Here is a 21,842-nt window from a genome sequence, read left to right as displayed (position 1 = left end):
GTTACAATCTTAAAAAAAGGAGTAGACGTTGGATCCTGAGTCTTGAACAGTTGGTCTCAATAACCTGCATCATAATACCTCTTGGTTTTTTTTTTCTTTGCTACCTTTCATTTACCTTAAAGCACCTACAATTTTAACGTTACTTCAACCATGAGAGGGAATCACCTGGGGGTTTAGGCTATTGTTGGCCAGCAACAGTGAGTATTGAAGAGAACCAGTGAGCCATACTACACCTGCAGTTTTTCAATGAGCTTTTTGACAAAGACTTTCCTCAAACCTGTGTTACTTCTGTTCATTACAGACCAGGCTGTCCCTGTATGCAGATGTTATCTAAAAGAGGAGCTGACAGTGTCTGCAGCAGTATAAATACTGAAGGTTGGGAATAACTACAGCTCTCTCTAAAGTCAGTCTGAAATTTGTAGAAAAACCAGAAGGCCAGATCTTACGTTTTTGCAACTATGGCCAGATTCCACACAGACTGCGTTGAGAGACCTCTACGCATCTGTTTCAAGCTGTTGGGTCATTTTATTGGATCTCATCCTTGGTGGTTTTTGATCGTCCCTCTTGTTCTCTCAACATGTCTGGGAAGCGGATTTTATTTCCTCAAGGACAGAATGTCAAACAACATAGAGGAGCAGTTCACGCCTGTCGATGGACCTGCCAAGACGGAGAGAAGATATATCCAAGAAACCTTTCCAGGAAATGATTCCATGTTTTCACGTCTAAGACTGAGTACAGATGGGAATTATGCAACTTTCATAGCTACAAGTGACAGGAATATTCTGACTGTGGAATCACTTCAGCACATCCTAGACTTGGACCTGAAAGTTAAGAGTATGGTTGTGCAGTTTGACAACAGGTCATTTGAATATGTGGATGTCTGTGCTCAGGTGATGGGATCCTGCTCCTCAAATGATATTTTAGAAATTATTGAAAACAATGCAAACAACATAGAAGCAGTAAATTTGACATTCCCGTGGTATTACTCTAGTTCTAAAAGCTTTCCTTTATATTTAAGTCTAGGAAGTGTAACACTGGACAAAGAGAACTCATTTGTTAAAAGTGCGAAAGCCATACAGCTCCATTACTATTTACTTGAAGACAACAAAACAAAAAATGACATTTGGTTGGAAAGCTTTGTCAAATTGGTCTCAAACTCTTCATCAAATTCCATTCAGGTAAGCATAACTTTAACACATGCAGGTGATCAAATTATTATTCTTTTTTTTTGTAAGAGGATCTTTTTCTTGTTTATGAATCATTTTTCAAGGTGTCATACTCAACCTCCATGTCGATGCAGTGGGAATTTCAAAAAACTCCAGCTTCTGTCATCTTTTTATTCTCAATCACATACGCCATTGCCATCACATTTTCAATCCTATCATGTTGGAGGTCAGTCAAACTTTTTCTGGACGTGTATTTGATGTGCAATCTGATTCACCTTAATGTTTCCTTTTTAAGCTCTGATTTCCTTTTTTTTTAGGTTGGATAATGTAAGGACTAAGGTGTGGGTGGCCTCCTGTGGGGTCTTCTCAACAGGTCTCGCAATCCTGAGTAGTTTTGGGATGCTGTTGTTGATGAATCAACCTTTCGTGATGACAGTTGCTTCCTGTCCTTTTATGGTTTTAGGTAGGTTAAACATCCAGATAAATGTGATCTGACTGAATCTCGTTTAGAGAGAGAGCAAAGTTGATATCAAAAAGTTACTTTTCACTTTTTTCTGCCCCCTTAACATACTTTTTTTTAGCATGTAATGTCACATAGAAATGTTTAGTCTAAGAATGTTTCTAACTTGGCCTAATTGTCACAAAATATGTTGTTGTTTCAAAATGATGATTATCTCTGTGAATGTATACTTCTCTTTTAGTGTGACATCAATTATCAGATTAACCAGTGAGGTCGCCCCTTGCAAAATTTTACCAGTTCATTTCCCAAAATGACTGAAAAAAAACCTTCACAATGAGGTTTTACAAGTTCAAAATGTTACTTATTTTCATCATCTGAAGTTAACAAATACTTTGAATTTTAGGAGCAACATTAAAAATAAACCCAGACAAATTAGTCTTCATCTGCAAGAACTCTTAAAATGCTTTGAATTCAAAACATAAACTGTACTTAAATCCACTAAAATGAGCTAGTAGTCGCTAGTAGTGAAAAACTTGATACCTTTATAAGAATTTCAAAATGAAACAAGACAATCAGAAAGAAGATTGACGTACATGACAGGATCAACAATGATATCAGACAAACTGCTAAAATCCACACAAAAAAAGTTCTTTGTTGGTATTTTAAGGAGCTTAAATTTACCTAAAATAGAACCACTGTGTATTTTAACCAAATGTAAAGAGGCATTTCAAAACAGCAGAGCCATAGGATTAGGACCAGCTCTAACTGATTTTGTACTTAAGAAATGCAACTTCACCTGGTTTCTCACAGCACAAAATCTGTACTGTATGGGTCAAATGTTTCACTGTGTAACCCTGATTTCCCCTTCCATGTACCTATAGGTATTGGCCTGGATGACTTGTTTATCATGATATCTTGCTGGCAGAGGACCCGTGTTCTGGACAGTGTCCCTGACCGGCTAGCTGAAACCTACAAGGAAGCAGCTGTCTCCATCTCAATCACCACCATGACTGATGCTCTGGCTCTTTTTCTGGGCTGCAGCTCGCCCTTTGGTTCTGTCAGATCTTTTTGCCTATATGCCGGGATTTCTATCTGCTTCTGCTACTTGTACACTATTACTTTCCTTGGGGCATGCGTGGCTTTGAATGGACAGAGGGAAGCAGGAAACAAGCACTGGTTCACCTGTGCCAAAGTCCCAGAAGACTTACCATCGAAGAACTCCAAAGTCTACAGTATCTGCTGTGTTGGGGGTAGCTACAATCGAATCTCAGAAAAGGAAGAACCTGAGTCCATGAGTCACTTTTTTGAGCGGTTCTATGGCCCATTTCTGACCCACAAATCTATGAAGGTGTGTGTATTTGTAGTTTACGCAATCTTTCTGGCTGTAAGTATCTATGGCTGCCTAAACTTAGAGCAGGGACTTGATGTCAGGAATCTGGCTTTGGACAATTCCTATGTCATTGATTTCTACAACAATCAGAGGGAACACTTCTCTGAATACAGTTGTAATGTGATGGTAGCAGTCAAGCAACCCTTCAATTTCCATGATGAGGACCAACTGAAGCATCTGTGTCTTTGCATTTCAAAATTTGAAAGTTTAGACTTTGTCAACAGTACATTGGCTTGGTTTCTTTCCTTTCAGCAGTATGCAAATGTGACCAATGTCAATATAAGTTCTCAAGATGCCTTTCAAACACATTTGCACCATTTTTTAGAGCTCAACTTCATGTTCACCCAAGACTTTAACTTAACAGTAGACAATGAGATTCAAGCCTCTCGTTTTTTCATCCAGACACTAAACAAGACACCAATGCAAGACTTGATGACTGCACTCAGGAAAACAGCAGAGGAATGTCCAGTCAATCTCTTGGTATACCATCCTGCGTTCATATACTATGACCAGTACACTATCATCAAGGACAACACCATTCAAACAATACTGGTAGCAATGATTGTGATGTTTGTCGTCTCTCTCATCCTGACACCCAACCCTTTTTGTTCGGCATGGGTTGCTTTCGCAATTTGTTCCGTCATTGTTGGTGTGATTGGGTTCATGGCACTGTGGGGCGTAAGCCTGGACTCCATTTCCATGATTAACCTGGTCATGTGCATTGGATTTTCAGTGGATTTCTCAGCACACATTTCATACTTTTTCAGCTCCAGTCCAAAGAGTGATGTCAATGAGAAAGTGAAGGATGCCTTGGCACATTTGGGTTATCCCATACTGCAAGGAGCTCTTTCCACAATCTTAGGAGTGGTTGTGCTGTCCATGTCTGGGAGTTACATCTTTCGGACCTTCTTTAAGATTGTGTTTCTTGTGATTATGTTTGGACTGCTGCATGGCTTAGTCTTTATTCCAGTCTTTCTTACATTGACTGGGGACAGTTGGTAGAGGTTTTAAAGTTGATTTTAAAGTCAAAAAGTGCTTTTCTGCTGCACTTGATTGCTTAGTTGCAGTATACTCCTTTCATTGCATTTGTTGAGAAATTGTGTTTGCTTTGAATTTGCATTATTTGTCTTATTTCTATTGTGCATCTCTGAATGGAAAATCTTTCAGTCAGACAGGAATTTTTTGCATCTTCATTGACCTTGTTAGGCAAATCATTGTTTGAACCACTTTCAGTGCCCAGCTGTATACATTTCAAGTTAGTGTTTTCATCAGTATCATATTTGACATGCTTTATTTGTGGAAAAATACTAAAGATTTTAACTCCTTTGTGTGTGTCAGTGTCACACTAATGAATTTGGAGAACAGTCTGAGTTGATTGTTTTTCCAATAGGCTAAAGTTTAGCCGCTAAACGATTAGCATTTTGAAAAAACTGCAAAATAATGCTTTACATGTTAAAGTTTTATCAGAACAAATGTGATGAAACTTTACAGGACTCCCCCCCCCCCCCAAACAAACAAACAAACAAACAAACAAACTCCAAAACGTCTTTTATTTTGGATATTTATTATTTGTTTCAGCTGCTCAAACATTCATTGACCACTGCTGGCTGACCGCTATTGGATGTGTTCATAGCATAAAAGCATTTGCTATAAATCTATATACAATAATCTCACTTCACCCTAATCGTATATGTACAGTTTAACACATGGGTAAAAGGCCAATAAACAGAAGTTATGGTGTCTCCTCTTGAAGCAAATATCTGCAACAAAGGTAATGCTATGAAGTTGAACATGCTGGTGGTCATCACAACAGGAGTTATAGTTCAATGAGTTTCATGTTCAAAAACAAATTTTCGGTACGCTGTCATTTGAATCATTAGACATTGAATGTGTATACAGAGAAACAACTACCAAAAAAATAATCTCAGATATAACTTTCAGATTTTGGTTTGATAAAGTTTAAATTCCATTATGCACCTATCAGTGCTGGCAAATCCTAACCTTCCTTTAAAATGTCTTCAAACAGAAACGTATAGACTCAAAGAGGACAGAAATCTTCCCGTTTTAAAGTGATGACAAAAGAATAGTGTCAAACTGACCTTTTAGTTTGACCAGGATTAACATTATTTAATCCACACATTCACAAGAAATAAAAATCTACACTGTTCAGAATTGTTTTCTATTTAAAAAGAAAAAAAATGGCGCCAAGAGAAGAACTTTAAAAATCTATCCCCAGCATTTGAATGTGGCATGCTTCTTAAGCTAAGCAGCAGGTTTGAAACCATCTGTACATACAGATTAAATAAAATAAATTACAAGAAGTTTACAAGTGCATATTCAGTTCATACACTTCTCTAAAGTGCGGAGACATTGTGTGTTCACTTCTACTTCAAAAGGGATATTAACCTAACAGTACATTCCCCAAAAGGCCACCTTTAAAATGAGCAGGGTGCATGTCTTTCAAATCATCCTTAACACACAGTAATCCGAGTCCAAACACAGCACATAATAATGAAAGCTTGATCAAGAGCAAAGAGTCAGAAATGAATACCACCACTAAAGGACAGCTGAAGTACGTGTTGAAATTCTAGGTGCCTTCGTAGCACAGAAACATTGTGACCTAAAATAAGCATTACATTCAGATATCCCCTATAACATAATAAAGGGGGGAGGGGGGGTTACAGTTTCCCAAATATCTCAGCGAGAAATGTAACCCTGTACTCTGAATCTGTGCAACATAAAGTACACCTGCTAACCTCTGAACACAGAAAAGTTGTTTGCCTTTGGAAATATTGATGAGCTTACATGAAGGTGACAGCATGAAGGTATACTACAGACCCCTTGTACTTTGCTGCTCATGATCTCTGTTCATGAGCAGCAAAGTCAGCTCCTCCTTTCTTGATTGCTGGGCTCTTAAAACTTGACACCTCTCCCCTTTTTTTCTGCCCCCCTCCGATTGATGGTGTCCCTGCTAGTTTCAACTGGCATTAAGGGTCTTTCCTTCCAGGACCAGCTGGATCTCTTTGGCGTCCAAAGTCTCGTACATGAGCAGAGCATCTGCCAGGTTCTTGTGCTCTTTGGCATGAGATTTCAGCAGGGCTTTGGCGCGCTCATAGGACTCCTGTAGAAAGCAAAGAGAAGTGAAGGCCAGAAAAGGTTTTGATGAAGATTTTTCTTGAAGTTCAAGATCTAAGCGATCTGAATGATTTCCATACAGCCTACATGGCAGCCCCTGGTGGACACATTTGTCACTGCAGCTACATGTCTTGTTGCATTTTTCACTGCAGACAAGGTGTGTCTGCAGCTAGCATAAAATACCTCAAATCATAGCAGTAGTGCCTGAAAATAAACCAGGGCTTTGGATGGGAAAAATATCTTTTAAACTGAAAACTCTGCCATTGTCCCTTTAATGTTGGACTCTTAAGCAGCCCTATCGTTCTTAAAAAACGACGACATTTGAATAGGTTTTCTTTGTGCTTGAAAAAAACTAAACAAAGAAACTGCAAAGAATCTCCCTGAGCGGTATGATGCAAATGAAAAAGATCAGATTTGTTCTTGCTCTTCTTTTGTTTCCTGTACCGTTCAGTCTGTTTTTTGTTGTACTTGTTTGGCACTGTTTTGTGTGCGTCTGTTGTTGAGTTGTTTGTATTTAAAGGGCAAGCATTGTGACGCTTTACTTGCACAAATAAAAATGGAATAATTACCTCTAAATTTAGTATTTGTAGATGAAAACATTCAATAGATGGGTATATAATGGTGTTTTCACACATGCACGTAACTCCTGAAATCCTCCTGGTGAGCTAATTCACACCTGTCGTCCCTGAACAGGAGGCCGAGTCTAAACTTTTTTTTTAAATTTTTTATAGGGATTTCAAATAGATGTGTTAACAGTGTGAAAGCCTCCCACTGTGACGTGCATGTGTAAATAGGAAAGTACGGAGGACTTGTCAGACTTTGTTCAGTGTCCTTAAAATGATCCCACAAACCTTTAATAAGACCCTGATTTCCTCCTCCACAGCCGCTTGTGTCTCTGGGCTTTGTGCCGTCATGTCAGGATAGGTCATCACTCCCAACTGCAACACAGGAAGGACAAGAAACATATAAATGTCCATAAAATACAAGGAAACAGCCTTGGCTTTTAAACGACTTTACCTTCTGACTCATTCCAAATCTGGTCACCATCATCTTGGCGATCTTTGTAGCACTGTCAAAGTCGCTTGATGCGCCTGGAGAGGTGGAAACCACAACGCAACATGTCAGGCCTCTTCCAATGAGATTCTGCTTTTTGTTTGGAAACATTTTCAGGGTTTCATCTGACCTGTAGTGATGTACTCATGGCCGAAGATAATCTCCTCTGCGACACGGCCGCCCATGCTCACATCCATCTGAGCCAGAAGCTGAGAGCGAGTCTCACTCCAGCGATCATTCTCTGGGAGCATTGACACCTGAGAAAACAAAGCAGTGACGAGAATTAAAGCAGCAGAGAGGATTTCCATGAACTTAAAGACCTGATGTTATAGTTAAATGTGCAGAGTCTAATCCTTCAGGTTCTCTTACATGTCCCAGGCTGGGGCCTCTGGGCATGATGGTGGCCTTATTGATGGGCATGGCGTCTTTGGTGTAGTAAGCTACAATGGCATGGCCTGATTCGTGGAATGCTGTGATTTTCTTGTTCTTTATGTCTATCACTGCACTCTTTCTCTCAGGCCCTACAAGAGAAGAGAAAACACAGTCAATAAAACACTAACATGAGGAAAGAGAAGGATTTTAAAAATGCGACACAAATATTGAAAACACACTATTTCAATACTATTTCTATACATGACGTTTGACAGTGATCCGAGCAGGTAAGCTATTTCCATACAAGAGGAAGAAGATCCATTTCATGCTTTTCACTGCAACTGACAAATGTAGAGAGACAGGAGATGTCGAGAGGGGAACGACATGCATCAAGTGGCTGAGGTCGGATTCGTACCCACAGCCGCTGAGATGAAGACTATAGCCTCTGAGCATGAGACGAACGACAAAACCGCTAGGCTACCCGCAGCCCCATTTTTTTTTATTTTTTACATTTTTGCACAGTCACTTGCTTTTATTCATCTTTGATAATCAGACATATCAGCCGTGATTAGAGGAAGTGATTGTAGCTCACCGTGGTTTTCATCAGTAAACACATGAAGTATACATTTGTCCGGTCTTTGATCATCAACATCTTCAACATCTATTTTGTTTCAAACATTAAGGAAAGAGAAGGCCCGATCATAAGTGAGGAGAAGTGCAGGAAGAGGTTTCTCTTTCGTTACTCACCCATGAGGATTTTGTCTTTAGCAAACTCCAGCTCCTTCAGAGTGACCATGTCTTTGCCATCGACTGCTGCCTTCAAGGCGGCCTGGTTAACCAGATTTTCCAGGTCAGCTCCTGAGAAGCCCACTGTGCCGCGGGCAATGATGTTTGCCTCAATAGCTGCAGAAATGACGCACAACGTCAACAAAGACCACACATTGATCACAAACAGGCACTTCAGCTTTAGACTAGGTAACACCTAAAGTACAGTAAAGACTCCCCATGATGTGCAACATTGCTCTGTGCTGAATCAGCGATTCACGACCATCAAACAGGTGAGGGTATATTAAAGAATAATAAACATACAAGGATCAACTTTGATCTTCTTCAGATACCAGTTGAGGATCTCCGTGCGTCCCCTCACGTCCGGTTTGGGGACGGTCACCTGCATGTCGAAGCGTCCCGGGCGGATGAGGGCACTGCAAGAGAGGAACAGTTCATGAAACACGGCTGTGACTGTGCGGGCTATAAACAGTGACATCTGTGTATACTGTATGCACGACCAGTTCTGACATTTGAACAGGCTTAAAGAGACGTGTCATGACGTGCAGGCAAACCTACTTATCCAAAGCCTCGGGGAAGTTTGTCGCTCCAATGACGATCACGCCTTCGTTTGTTTTAAACCTGAAACAAATCGAACAGAATCACAGGAACCATGTTGATCTGAGTTTGCCATTTCACGTTTATCACTGTGGCATCCTTTGGCACTGCATTACATCATTTATAATCGACTGTATCTGTGTTGATTAACACTGTCGCGTTCATCAGGACAAACGGATTCAGAACTATGGTCATTTCCCTATTCCTTCCTTCACAGACAAACATCTTGTTGTTCTTATGTTTCAAAATACGTGATAACGGCTAAGTTTAAATATTACCCATCCATCTCAGCAAGGAGCTGGTTGATAGTCTGTCTGGAGTAAGGGTGCATGGGAGACTCGATCCTTTTCCCACCCACGCTGTCCAGCTCATCGATGAAGATCACACAGGGAGCGTTGCCTTTAGCCTCCCCTGGGGAAAAAAGGAAAGAAAAAACAAGCACAATCATTATCTGTTTGTACAGTGGAAAACAAACGGATATAAAGAGGCTAAATGTCAGAAATAATCGTCGTACTGAAAAGGTTCCTGATGCGGCTGGCTCCCACTCCGACAAACATCTCATCAAACTCAGAGCCAGAGGCGTAATAGAAAGGCACGTCTGCCTCTCCTGCCACTGCTCTGGCCAGTAGAGTCTTTCCAGTCCCAGGAGGACCGACCAACAGGACGCCTTGGAAAGAAAGGGCGACGCAGTCATTTAGAAGTTATCATAGTAAGAAACAAAGACCCCGGGCGAAACTGCAGTGTGAGAGGACTCTACCTTTCGGCAGTTTTCCTCCCAAAGCGGTGAACTTCTGAGGGTTTTTCAGAAACTCCACCACGTCTTGCAGCTCGTTCTTAGCCTCGTCGACGCCTTTGACGTGTTCGAACGTGACATTTTTCATCTGGACTGGGTCCACCGCCGAGTCCAGGCCTGTTGTGGTTCGGAACCGCACTGTCCAAAATGGTTAGATTAAAGTTCGAAATCACGCTGCATGACAAGGTTAATGAACTCTCACACACACGCTGCCTGCGACTGAGAGTTATGAAAGCATCACATCTGACTGCAGATTCAACGCTGCAGCTTAGAGTGAGTCCTTACACCAGGCCTAGTTCTTCTGTTAGAAGTTACTGAGTGTTTAATATGCATGCATCGACTCTGTAGGCAAATGTTAGTTTCATTAAAAACACGTGTTAACATATTAGATATCATCTACAACGCTCATTTCAAGGAGAAAAGGAGCCTTTACCCGATATAAAGGGGGTCTTAGAAAGCCCATAGAGTCCCACAAGAAGCAGCACCAGCAGGATGAGACGAGTCCTCCTGAGAGAGTCTGAACAGTTGGGACCAGGAAAAGTGGAAATTAGCACTGTTGTATGGTTAATAATGTTGCTGGTTCATTCAACAGTGTTTGTGTCAAAGCATGCCTTGCGTGCGTTGAGTCAGGGCTTGGGCCTTCAGGAAGCCCTCAGCGAAGCCTCGCTTGAAAGCATCTTGCTGTCCATTAGGAATGTTCTTGTTCTTCAAAATGCTGTCCAGATTTTCAACGTCCAACCCCTTATCACGGGACAGAAAACCCTGCAGCACAATGTTAGATTTGTCAACGTCGTCCACACAGTCACAGCGCGGCTTTGACAAACTGTGTATGCATCATCGTAATGCTGAGAGCTAATCAGATTCAGTTGCAGGACTGAGTATTTGGGTTGCAAATAAACCACACAGGCAGTTGCATTACTGATAACATGAGCTAATACAATAAAAAACAGAAGACATGACTTTCTTGAAAAGATGTATTTTGGGGCTTTTTTTATGTTTTTATGTGAGAGACAGGACAGTGGATGTCATCATAAATCAGAGAGAGTTTGGGGAATGACTAGCTGAAAAGTACGGGTCAGATCTGAACCCGGACCCCCCATCCATAGGACCGCAACCTCTGTACATGGGGTACAAACTAACTACCTGGCTGCCAGTATCCTATTCCTCTTGTTTCATGACATCACAGGCCTTTTTGATAAACATGCAAATGAGTATATAATATCAAATACGTCATCCAACGAAGGACCTGGAGACCGTGATTTCAGCCTGAAACAAAAACAGTGTCGAAAGATTCACTCTCAAGTTCAGTCATTTCTGAGGCATGTGAACTTACCTTCATAAAAGAGGGTGTGAACCCTTCAGACTCCAGGGGGCGCTCTAGGCCGGACTGCAGTCGTCTGGTTTTGGTCCTTAATGTTTTAAAACCTCTGCTCTGGACCCATACTTGAAATGCAAGAGGAGCTTTTATTATCAATGAGGAAAAACTAATCATTGTTCTGTCATATTACTTTGCTGCAGTTGCACAAACATGGCAAAATAAGAAACCACAGATATCAAGAATATGGTCTTAGAGTTATTTTAGTCTGTAAGGTTTCAAACTAACATGTAAACTTCTGTCAATCCCCGCTCAAAGTTCATTTTAAAGCTTTGGATTAGTTTCCTGTCTGTTATCTGAGAAAAGGTTCTGATTTACAGTTACCTGGCCCGTATTGTTGCTCAGTGACGACACATTTGAGAGGCGAGGAGAGCTGCTTAGAAAAGACTTGGGCCGACACAGGCCTCCCAGCGTATGAGAAACCTTTGGAACAAAAGACAGATTATGAGTATCCGGGTTATCTTTCTATAAAACTGAAGGAAAAGATTCAGTAAAGGTTCTTGTTGCTTGTTAACAAGTAGTTTTTAAAAACCAGCTGCCCAATCTCACCATGTTTATTGTAGAAAAATGAGTGCGTAGACAGATGCGAGGTCCTCCAGGCGGTCTGTGCCCCCAGGGGAAGAGACGCCTCCTGTGGACTCGGGAACACGCTGCTCACCAGTTCATCCAGCTGCTGTGCTCCCAGGTCTGATAAGCCAAGTTCACGCATGTTCCACATGGGCTGAGCGCACGCACACACACACACACGATACCATTCAGTGCATTATTTCACAGGACACTGTCTTTGTTAATAAAAAAAACTAAATCAGAGAATAAGATCTTTAAAACAACAGAAAGGAGTGTCTCATACTCGATACTTAACTTGCAGCTTGAGTCCAGCTAACACATACCTCTGTGCAGTGTAGTTCAGGGAGCGAGACATCCTCCTTGTGTTTGCTTGACTTGTAGGTGACACTGCTGCTGCTTCCCACCGTGCTCTTCATTGAGTTGAGGACATTGATGAGATGGCTGAGTGGTACAGTCACCTGTGATCACATCGCAATGAAACAGCACGTGAGTAACATTCAAGCACGGATTCCAGAGATACCAGGGAGGTAAAGCTTAACTGAAGAATCATTTTTAAAAAAACGATTCAAAGGTGTCATATCCTTGTGAGTGTCAACAGCTGCAGATCAAGATTTATAAATTGAGGACGCATCACCGTCTTTTAAATCGTCGGTGTGGACGCTTTTTGACTTTAAGAAGAAAGAACATGAAAGAGGTGAGAAGATAACAGACGAGACAGAAACTGTGCAAATATCACAAAAAGAACTACACAAACAGCACAACCAACATGATGCAGCATTTAATGGACACCAACGAGAAGCTTCAACCGCCTCCCTTGATGAGAGAAAAAAAACACATGAAGAGATCCAACCACACTGACAGACAGGTGAGCAGCTCCTAAAGAAATCTGTTTCAGGCTTATTTTCTTTAATTAAATGGTATGGTGAGTGAAAGTTAGATACAGGCTGTTATTAGAACAGTTCAGAAAGGTAAACAAGCTAACATTAATAACAGTCATAATCTAGACAGCAGTAACTAAAACACGTTTTCTTAACCTTTAGAGATCAGCAGTAAATGATCCATAAACAGAAAAGCTACCTCGCCTTGACTTATCTGACCGCAGGTTAGAATCCCCGAAGATTACGTCTGAATAAAAGATAATGTTAACATTAAAGTGCCCACTTTAAGTGTATTTACAATAAAAACAAATCTTAATATAATTGTGCTTCATAAGTGGAGAAGAAGGTTAACTTAGCTGACTAGCAGGATCAAAAACAACAACAACAACAATGCTAATGTTAGCTTGGGCCGACGTTTCTTCTTTTCGTACCTGAGGTTGGACCGTGAGAGAAAACATAGTTTGAGTCTTTGTGGTACCAAACTTCGTGAAATTACTAAATTACACCTCTATTAGTTAAAGGTCGGTGTTTCCTTCACTTTATCTTAGCAGCCATAGCAAGTCAAACTGTGCACTCCACAGCCGACACACCGGAAATGACGTATTTTTCTTCTTAGTGGGTTTTTTTAATTATTATTTTTTTGCAACCAAATGCATTACCGCCCCCTGCAGACAGACATATTTGTATTTACCGTAAATAAAACAACTACAGTCGTCATTCATTTCCCTTCAGGTTGTCTTAAGGTCTATTGAACAATAGACGTGGCTACGTATATTATGTCTATGTATTGAACATCTGAGATGCAGAATAGCAGCACCGTATTGACTTTCTGTGCATAGTGCTCACCTTTATTTATCTGAGATGCATTCAATGACTTAATATTATTTAAATTATTTAAAGTAGTGTTGCATCTGGATGTGACTTATTACTTGAAATGTATGTGGTTGGGTTACCATGGTGGTGAATAAGTCTGCTCCAGACCAGGTTAACTCTATTATTATATATTATATAATTATCAGACACTCCTGGATAGATAGCCTTTCAACTTATCTGTTTTAAAGAGGCAGCCCGTTGTTGGATAATACATAACACTTAGGCTACATATAAACAATGTACATGCTCAATGTAAATGTGCATCACCTCCATTCAGACACTGCTGTACCTTTACAATGCTTCTGTACAACTGTAACAATGGTGTATGTGTATATATTTTTTTATTGTAGGCTAGTGTCACATATTTATCCCGCTTATTTTTTTATTTATTGATTTTTTTTTTATTGCAGATGTTACCTATTCTGGATCCAAAAAGGCAAATTTCACTGAAAGGTGACGAGTCTGACCCCCTGATATTTTAAAATGTATATATTTTCAAATTTAATTTTGTACCTTCTTGCTTCCTCACTCAAAATATTAGAACTGGGTATTATAGAAAACAAGCTTTAATTATTGAAACAAACAATTCCGTCATGGGAAAGTGGATGTCTTGCTCCCTATTGAACCTCAAAATATGTTATTCAAATGAAGCTCGACTAGCTCTTTCATAGTAGTGGTGAGTGTCGCTCCAATGATAACACCCTTTCAAACTTCAAATATTTTCCCCAACACTTACTACTTTACTCACCTTTGTTTTCCACACATGGGTTAATTTTTTTGTGTTTTCAATTTGTCCTGAAGTCACTGTTAAATCATCCAATGTGCACATTTCCCTCACCCCAAACTTGACCATATATTTTACTTTTCATTTTCATTGGCTCTGATTTTTTTTTTTCACTCAAACCTGACCACCACATTTTGTTTAATTGCCTCTGTGTTGCTCCTTGATTCTCTTGAGTTTTCTTCCTTTTTCAGCAGCTTGGAGGATGATACCTGACAAAAGTATAAATAAATAAATGTATAAATAACCTTTGTAAATACATAAATGTGGAAGTAAATAAATGTATAAAAAAATAAATGTCAAAATAAATAGACATTTAATTACTTATGTCGCATTTATTTTGATTTTTTTGTCATATTTATTTACGCATTTAATTATTTATGAATTTATTTAGTCAGTCTTTTATTTATTTATTCCAGTATTTATTTATATATTAATTTATTTATTAATTTATACTTTTGTTAAGTCTCCTCCATACTTTTCTTGCCCCTTCCCATTTAATTAATTCCCCTCCTTTTCTCTTCCTCATTGCTAAATAAATATTGCTTTCAAAATATTCAATATTCAATATTAACAGCTTGAATTATCCGCTCTTCCAATGAAGTTCAACAACCCCGTAGTCTATCGCGAGACTCCGACCGAGGCTCCTCTTTCTCTTCCGGTCGTAATTTGACACTCACACTCCTGATTGGCTAAAAACGGAAAAATATTTAAACAACTCCACTGATTGGTGAGAAGCAGCGCGCCAAAGATCACGTGTCCAACTTTTCGCGCGAAAGACTGTCTCTTGTTGGGACTTCAGCGTGCTGCGTGTGTGTGAGCTGCAGACTGCGTCTTTGTCACCTTCATCGCTTTTTGGACCTTTTATCGCAGTTTGACGGGTTTTTCAGGATGGACGTTGCCACAGCAACAGCGGAAAATGCCGGAGAGATTGTGAAGGACGAGTTGGCCGAAAAATGCCAGAAATTATTCCAGGCTTTCTTAGAGGAGTGAGTCCGGCAAATTCAGGCTGTACAGTGCACGATGCAAGCTTTTTGTTTTCATGTTAGTCGTCAGTAGCGATCGGTAGTCGGTTGTTGTTTTTGACGGGCTGTAAGACGAGAATAAATAACGCGTGTTTCCTCTACTGCCTGTGTCCCATGTGCAGGTTTCAGACCGGGGATGGGGAGGTGAAGTATGTCCGGGAGGCCGAGGAGCTGATCCGGCCTGAGAGGAACACTCTTCTGGTGAGCTTCACAGACCTGGAGGGCTTCAACCAGGAGCTGGCCACAACCATCCAAGAGGAGTACTACAGGTAAGACAACCATCTGTCGATCAAAAACCCCTTTGATGTCCTTGTTTTGATCTCTGTAAACTGAAGGATGCAGGTGTGAGTAGGTCTCACTGTTAACCCTGACACACACACACACACACACACACACACGCACACACACACGCACGCACGCGCGCGCGTGTTAGATGTAGATGTGCTCCCATATTTCCCTTTCCTGTTCCAAGCCCTATTATATGCCCAAAAGCTTAATCATGTAAATACTGAATTATTATCCTCTTCCAAAATCAATCTATGTATTGTACATATTAGTCTTGACTTATTTAGTGTGTGTTGTTGATCATTAATTTAATTCCTTTGTACATAGTTCATCACATTGCAATTCCTTCTGTGCGCCTGTCTAACAAAGCAGATTCTGTTTTGAGTATTTGTAGTGTATGTCTCTGATGCCAGAGGACAAAACCTGCTATAACAGCTGTCTACTTAATTTAAAATAATTTAAGATTAGATGTTTTAATAAGTCACTCTTTCAGATGGGGATTGTGGACATCACAGTTTGTATAAAATATTTTGAGTGACCTAGAAGTCTTTACAAGCCCCACACTGTTTATGTTTTATTTTTACCTAAAAACCTGTCATTCATAAGCAGAAGTTTATATTGGAAGCCATTATAAAAAAACGTTCTTTTTTTTTTTGAGGGGGAAAATTAATCCAGTTTTTGTAACTGCTCATCAGCTGTCAGTCTTTCTGTTCTGTTTTAACCTTCATTATTGGAAAAAATATAATAATGTTCCTTTGAGTTACAATGTAATTTTATTGTAATCTAATCGGTTTATCAGCAATATTTTCAAGGAAGTTAACAAATAATAGATCAAACTAAAACACAGGCATCACACATACAATGAGGAGACTGAATCCAGTTGTTTTTATTCTAGACGTATTAAATATCTGCCAAATGAGAAGTCGATACCTTACGTGAAGCACTATCCTGAGATCTGTGCAAGAACAACTGCAGCTCCATAAACGACCTGCAGGAACATTTACATCCCTCAGTGACGTGAACAACTATGTTTCTGTTTTCAGAGTCTACCCCTTCCTTTGTCGGGCAGTGCGAAACTTTGCTCGGGATCACGGCAATGTTCCTCTGAACAAAGAGTTCTACGTGGCCCTCGAGGAACTGCCAACCAGACACAAGTAGGTCATGTGATCATGTCTGTGGGAGTCCTTCTCTCTCTCTCTCGCAGCGTGTACTTTGTTTTCCTTTAAGGACCGCTTACTTTGAAATGAATTTGCCGCATTCAGTTGAAATTCATGAACTAGTAGCTCTCTCAGAGGAAATGATGTTTTCTTGTCTAATTTAGGATCAGAGAGCTGTCTTCTATGCGGATCGGCACCCTGGTGAGGATCACTGGTCAGGTGGTGAGGACCCACCCGGTACACCCTGAACTGGTGAGCACCTGCAGTGTAAAGGATACGTCAAAATGAATCCTGAGATTGATTCAATGTGTTCTCTTTCCAATGTGTAACATAGATGGTCTGTATTACAGGTCATTGGATTAAATCAACTGTTAGCTGGTCATGTCAGTCTTTATGATATGAGGAAATATTATTCTGTATTTCATTCCAGCAGCCAGAGCTTCCAAAATCAGTGTGGTGATGTAGAAATGGATCATTGTCTCTTCATGGTTGTAGGTGAGCGGTACGTTCCTGTGCATGGACTGTCAGGCGGTGATCAAAGACGTCCCCCAGCAGTTCAAATACTCTCCGCCAACCATCTGCAGAAACCCCGTCTGCAACAATCGCGCCCGCTTCCACCTCGACACGCACAAATCCAAGTTCGTCGACTTCCAGAAGGTAACTGAGAGACGGTGGCTGTATTTAAAGAGGAACGGATGAATTCTAACTTAAGAGTGAGCAGTTTCTGATTTAACTGCGATTCTTTGTGTTCAGGTGCGTATCCAGGAGACGCAGGCGGAGCTGCCTCGCGGCTCAATCCCTCGCTCCTTGGAGGTCGTCCTGAGAGCCGAGGCTGTGGAGACGGCTCAGGCTGGGGACCGCTGTGACTTCACTGGGACCCTCATCGTTGTGCCGGACGTCTCTCAGCTCAGCACTCCTGGTATGTTTGGTCCACGCGCTTCCATATTGACCTCGAAAAGACGACGTCCTCTGTTTTTGTGACCGCCTGTATGTCCTTCCTCCTCTCAGGCGTGCGAGCAGAGACCAGTAACCGAGTGGGAGGTGGACGGCAGGGTTTTGAAGCTGAGGGTCTGAAGGGCCTGAAAGCTTTGGGAGTCAGAGAGCTGTCGTACAGACTGGCCTTCTTGGCCTGCAATGTGGCCCCGACGAACCCACGCGTAAGAGACGCACATGAAGGAATTTAAAAATCAAATGATGCTCCACACGTGCCGAATGTTTGCTTAAAAGTGTGTTTTCTTTTCTCTTGTAGTTTGGAGGTAAGGAGTTGCGTGAGGAGGAGCAGACTGCAGAGAGCATTAAGAGTCAGATGACGGAGAAGGAGTGGGAGAAAGTGTTTGAGATGAGCCAGGACAAGAATCTGTACCACAACCTGTGCACCAGCCTCTTCCCCACCATCCACGGTCAGTGCCACCACCGCCACTAAACGCCACTTCTCGCGTCTGTGGAGGCTGCAGGTTTTCAGTGTGACTGTGTCCCTTCAGGGAACGACGAGGTGAAGCGCGGCGTCCTGCTGATGCTGTTCGGAGGCGTTCCCAAGACGACGATGGAGAGAACCTCTCTCAGAGGAGACATCAACGTTTGCATCGTCGGAGACCCCAGCACAGCCAAGAGCCAGTTCCTCAAGTATGCAACCGGACGCAGACGCATCGAGCTGAAATCAATACGTTCACATGAGACCTGAATGTGGCACACTGTGCAGAGAAGTGTCCGCTAATATAAGTGTGTGTGTGTGTGTGTGTGTGTGTGTACAGGCACGTGGAGGAGTTCAGCCCTCGAGCCGTGTACACGAGCGGTAAAGCCAGCACTGCTGCAGGTCTGACGGCCGCTGTGGTCCGAGACGAGGAGTCCCACGAGTTTGTCATCGAGGCCGGAGCTTTAATGCTGGCCGACAACGTGAGTGCAACGACTCACAAGTAGAACACGGGAGGGAGTCTTGCATCTTGCATACATTTGTTTCTGTTCCTGAGTCGGATGAAATGAATACAGGAACTTTATGAAACTGTGAAAATGAACCAAGTAGTGTTCGTGCCGAGCTTTTAAAAGGAGAAAAAAAATCTCCCCTCCTCAGGACCTGTCGGTGCGACCTGACCGCTCTGAGCTGATTCTGTGGCTGCTTTTCATTTTTAATCGTGTTAACTGCGCATTAAGACAAGATGGCTAACTGGTTTAGGGACTAATGTTATTATAGAGGAGTGGACCTCTGAAGCCTCCCTCAAGATGATTCAACAGTGATGATGAGTACATGTGGCAGTGAGATCATCAGAACAGTGAAACAGCCAGGATGTGAAGTCGGCTGATGTGTGCTGTGCTTCCTGGTTTTATCCTCATCTGGACGAGTTCACATCAGAATAGCATTACTCATAAATCTGTGTTATTATTTTTGGACCAAGCCACCGAGTACTTTGAGTGCATGGTTGAGATTCCAATACTTCTCTAATCAAGCAGATTTATTTATTTTTATCGTATTCATCCCACACTGACATGTATTGCTGTGATGTTGGCATTCAGCTTCACAAGGTCTGAAGTGTAACCTGGAGAATCTTTGGGGTACCCCGACAGTGGTATTGATGGTGTTGTCTTCTCAGGGCGTGTGCTGCATTGATGAGTTTGATAAGATGGATGTGAAGGATCAGGTGGCGATCCATGAAGCCATGGAGCAGCAGACCATCAGCATCACCAAAGCTGGAGTCAAGGTAACACAGGCAGATCGTAGTGAACTGAAAACAAGCATTTGGACACTGACAACTGTAGAAATGTACTCGGAAAGGTGCCTTCTCCATTGGTTTTTAAAAACAAAATTTTAATTGGAGAACATTTTTTAAAAGGTTTGAGCGTTGTTTTCTGACATTGTAACTTAACATCATGATGTGCATTCAATCAAACCAAAAATAGAAACTACACTGTAAAAAGGCTTTTTATATCAGCTCAGAGGACTTTACATAATCTCCTCAGTTCACTAACCAGACGGTGCCTCTATCTCCTCCAGGCCACTCTGAACGCTCGCACCTCCATCCTGGCGGCCGCCAACCCTGTGGGCGGGCGCTACGACCGCAGCAAGAGTCTGAAGCAGAACGTGCAGCTATCTGCCCCCATCATGAGCCGCTTTGACCTCTTTTTCATCCTGGTGGATGACTGTAATGAGGTGTGTGTGTGCCTTCCCGCTCCTCTCAGTGATTATTCTTATTCTGGCCATCCTTGTAATAGTCCAGCGGTTAAAAATGAGACGGGTTTGTTTACCAGGTGACGGACTATGCCATCGCCAGACGCATCGTGGACCTGCACACTCGCATCGAGGAGTCTGTGGACAGGCTGTACTCTCTGGATGAGATCCGCAGATATCTGCTCTTTGCCAGACAGTTCAAACCAAAGGTGTGTGTCTGGAAATGTGTAAATTGTGTGCGTTTGTCTGTCATGTTTGATAAGTTGTCCGTGTATATTAATTAACCGGTGACTTTTCCACTTTGTGTTTTCGTAGATCTCCAGTGAATCCGAGGAGTTCATCGTGGAGCAGTACAAGCGGCTCCGGCAGCGCGACAGCTCCGGAGGAATGTCCAAATCCGCCTGGAGAATCACGGTGCGACAGCTGGAGAGCATGATCCGCCTCTCGGAGGGCATGGCCCGCATGCACTGCTGTGACGAGGTGAGCACAGAACGCAAGCTACAAATGTTTCAACATGACTTTAAATCAATAACAAACAAAAAAATCATACAGTGTTGACCTGCTGCTTTTTTCCTCTTAACGTCCTCAGGTGCAGCCCAAACATGTAAAGGAAGCTTTCCGTCTTCTGAACAAGTCCATCATCAGAGTGGAGACACCCGACATCAACCTGGAGCAGGAGGAGGAGCTGGAAGAGGAGCAGCAGGAAGATGGTAGGGACACACTAGCACATAAATACACGTGCAGAGACAGAACTCTAGACCTCCACTTTGCATGCTGTGGTGTCTTCAGGTTGATTAAACTTGGACTTGTCTTTGCAGCAAACGCTGTCCCTGATGCAGTGAATGGTATAAACGGCCATGTTAACGGTATAAACGGGCATGGAAATGGAATCAACGGTCACACCAATGGCATGAACGGACATGCTGAGCCTGGCGGAGAACCCAAACCTTCTCTTCGCCTGTCATTCCCTGAATACAGACGCATCTCCAACCTCCTGGTGCTGCATTTAAGAAAAGTGGAGGAGGGTAAGAAATGGCTTATACGACTTCAGAGACTCCCTGTGCCGGTTTTCTTTTCCTCTATCATTCAGTCTTAACTCTTCACCGATATTTGTTACAGCTGAGGAAGAGGAGGAGCTGAAGAAAAGTGCAGTGGTGAACTGGTATCTGAAGGAGATTGAGTCTGAGATCGACTCTGAGGAGGAGCTCGTCAAAAAGAAGAGCCTGATAGAGAAAGTCCTCCACAGGCTGGTGCACTATGTGAGTATAAATAAAACCTTGCTTTTAGACCAGCAGACAAAGAGGAGTCCCTTTTTTAAGAAAGGAGAAAAAATAAAAAAAGAAGAGGTTCAGACATGACTGATGTTGTAACTGTGTCTGTCACCTCCAGGATCACATCCTCATCGAGCTGTCCCAGGCTGGTCTGAAGGGTTCAGTGTCTGCGATCACTGAAGAAGAGGCTGTTCTTGTCGTCAATCCAAACTACACCCTGGAAGATTAAACCCACATCCCTTACACCCTGATTGAAAATGTTTTTGGTGTTTTGTTTTTTTTGTTTTTTTAATGCTCATATGTAACACATACATAGTGGCAGAATATGACATGTTACAAGACTTTTTTTGTGAGATGATCAGCTCTTTGTACAGACTATTCTCGGGCTCTTGAAGAAAAAAGGTGTTTCTTAGTCAAACCAACTTTTTGTAAATAGACTGCTCTCTTTTCCCTTCACTTGTTTCATGTTTGGCTTGAGTCTGTCTGGCTCTTAGTCGAGAGAACTGGCCTGAATTGTGTAACTGCTATTTCTCCATGACTGTAAATTAAAGGCAAACATTAAATCTGACCTGCCTTGCCGTTTCAAGTTATATTGAATGTGTTTTTGTAAAATAAGGACAAGAAGCGAAAAGACATGTTTCAATAAATAAAATGTCATTAAAACGAAATTGTGCCTGACTGAGTTTATATTCACTTTTTTGGGGGCAGAGTTTATGAA

The 21,842-nt window shown here is 41.8% G+C and overlaps 3 protein-coding genes and 1 long non-coding RNA gene across 5 annotated transcripts; 3 read left to right on the top strand and 1 right to left on the bottom strand.

Annotated features, from left to right (window-relative positions):
* Nucleotides 1–458: 458 nt before the first annotated feature.
* Nucleotides 459–4,018, top strand: ptchd3b (patched domain containing 3b; the record flags this gene model as incomplete). The annotated part of the gene is made up of 4 exons (XM_079348865.1): nt 459–1,178; nt 1,271–1,392; nt 1,484–1,629; nt 2,508–4,018. 4 exons carry the CDS (start codon nt 459–461, stop codon nt 4,016–4,018), a joined length of 2,499 nt encoding a protein of 832 aa, XP_079204991.1.
* Nucleotides 4,019–4,563: 545 nt separating this feature from the next.
* yme1l1b (YME1-like 1b) lies at nt 4,564–13,173 on the bottom strand. Of its 2 annotated transcripts, none has more exons than XM_079347339.1 (18): nt 13,004–13,173; nt 12,018–12,152; nt 11,677–11,848; nt 11,452–11,550; nt 11,086–11,195; nt 10,364–10,514; nt 10,186–10,269; nt 9,717–9,890; nt 9,474–9,626; nt 9,238–9,370; nt 8,921–8,983; nt 8,666–8,778; nt 8,324–8,479; nt 7,574–7,725; nt 7,335–7,461; nt 7,169–7,242; nt 7,003–7,089; nt 4,564–6,137 (listed from the first exon to the last, which is right to left on the bottom strand). In XM_079347339.1, exons 1-18 carry the CDS (start codon nt 13,028–13,030, stop codon nt 5,994–5,996), a joined length of 2,154 nt encoding a protein of 717 aa, XP_079203465.1. In that variant the 5' UTR covers nt 13,031–13,173; the 3' UTR covers nt 4,564–5,993. The 2 variants fall into 2 exon arrangements, with proteins under 2 accessions (XP_079203465.1, XP_079203466.1); XM_079347340.1 differs by having other exon boundaries at nt 9,717–9,869.
* A 65-nt stretch (nt 13,174–13,238) lies between these two features.
* Nucleotides 13,239–14,539, top strand: LOC306826209. Its single transcript, XR_013779387.1, has 2 exons — nt 13,239–13,333; nt 13,373–14,539. It is a non-coding gene; the product is annotated as an uncharacterized lncRNA (long non-coding RNA).
* Nucleotides 14,540–14,939: 400 nt separating this feature from the next.
* Nucleotides 14,940–21,792, top strand: mcm6 (minichromosome maintenance complex component 6). Its single transcript, XM_079347389.1, has 18 exons — nt 14,940–15,215; nt 15,374–15,520; nt 16,580–16,690; nt 16,858–16,945; nt 17,189–17,350; nt 17,447–17,612; nt 17,702–17,850; nt 17,943–18,093; nt 18,175–18,316; nt 18,445–18,586; nt 19,279–19,386; nt 19,680–19,835; nt 19,934–20,062; nt 20,169–20,333; nt 20,443–20,563; nt 20,672–20,878; nt 20,973–21,112; nt 21,243–21,792. Exons 1-18 carry the CDS (start codon nt 15,118–15,120, stop codon nt 21,351–21,353), a joined length of 2,493 nt encoding a protein of 830 aa, XP_079203515.1. The 5' UTR covers nt 14,940–15,117; the 3' UTR covers nt 21,354–21,792.
* The last annotated feature ends 50 nt before the right edge of the window (nt 21,793–21,842 follow it).

Source organism: Symphodus melops, assembly GCF_947650265.1.
Source record: "Symphodus melops genome assembly, chromosome: 7".
Taxonomy (NCBI): Eukaryota; Metazoa; Chordata; class Actinopteri; order Labriformes; family Labridae; genus Symphodus; species Symphodus melops.
This window is presented reverse-complemented; position numbering and strand designations above follow the sequence as displayed.

Bases quoted from the DNA above. Each gene is read 5' to 3' on its own strand.
- yme1l1b (XM_079347339.1), bottom strand. From the start codon at position 13,030: ATGTTTTCTCTCACGGTCCAACCTCAG. The intron at 9,891-10,185 runs GTAAAGGCTCCT...CATTTTGGACAG, and splicing joins TAAGACCCCCTTTATATCGG to TGCGGTTCCGAACCACAACA. The intron at 7,090-7,168 runs GTAAAGTCGTTT...CCTGTGTTGCAG, and splicing joins GATTTGGAATGAGTCAGAAG to TTGGGAGTGATGACCTATCC.
- mcm6 (XM_079347389.1), top strand. From the start codon at position 15,118: ATGGACGTTGCCACAGCAACAGCGGAAAATGCCGGAGAGATTGTGAAG. The intron at 15,216-15,373 runs GTGAGTCCGGCA...TCCCATGTGCAG, and splicing joins TTCCAGGCTTTCTTAGAGGA to GTTTCAGACCGGGGATGGGG. The intron at 16,946-17,188 runs GTGAGCACCTGC...TCATGGTTGTAG, and splicing joins ACCCGGTACACCCTGAACTG to GTGAGCGGTACGTTCCTGTG.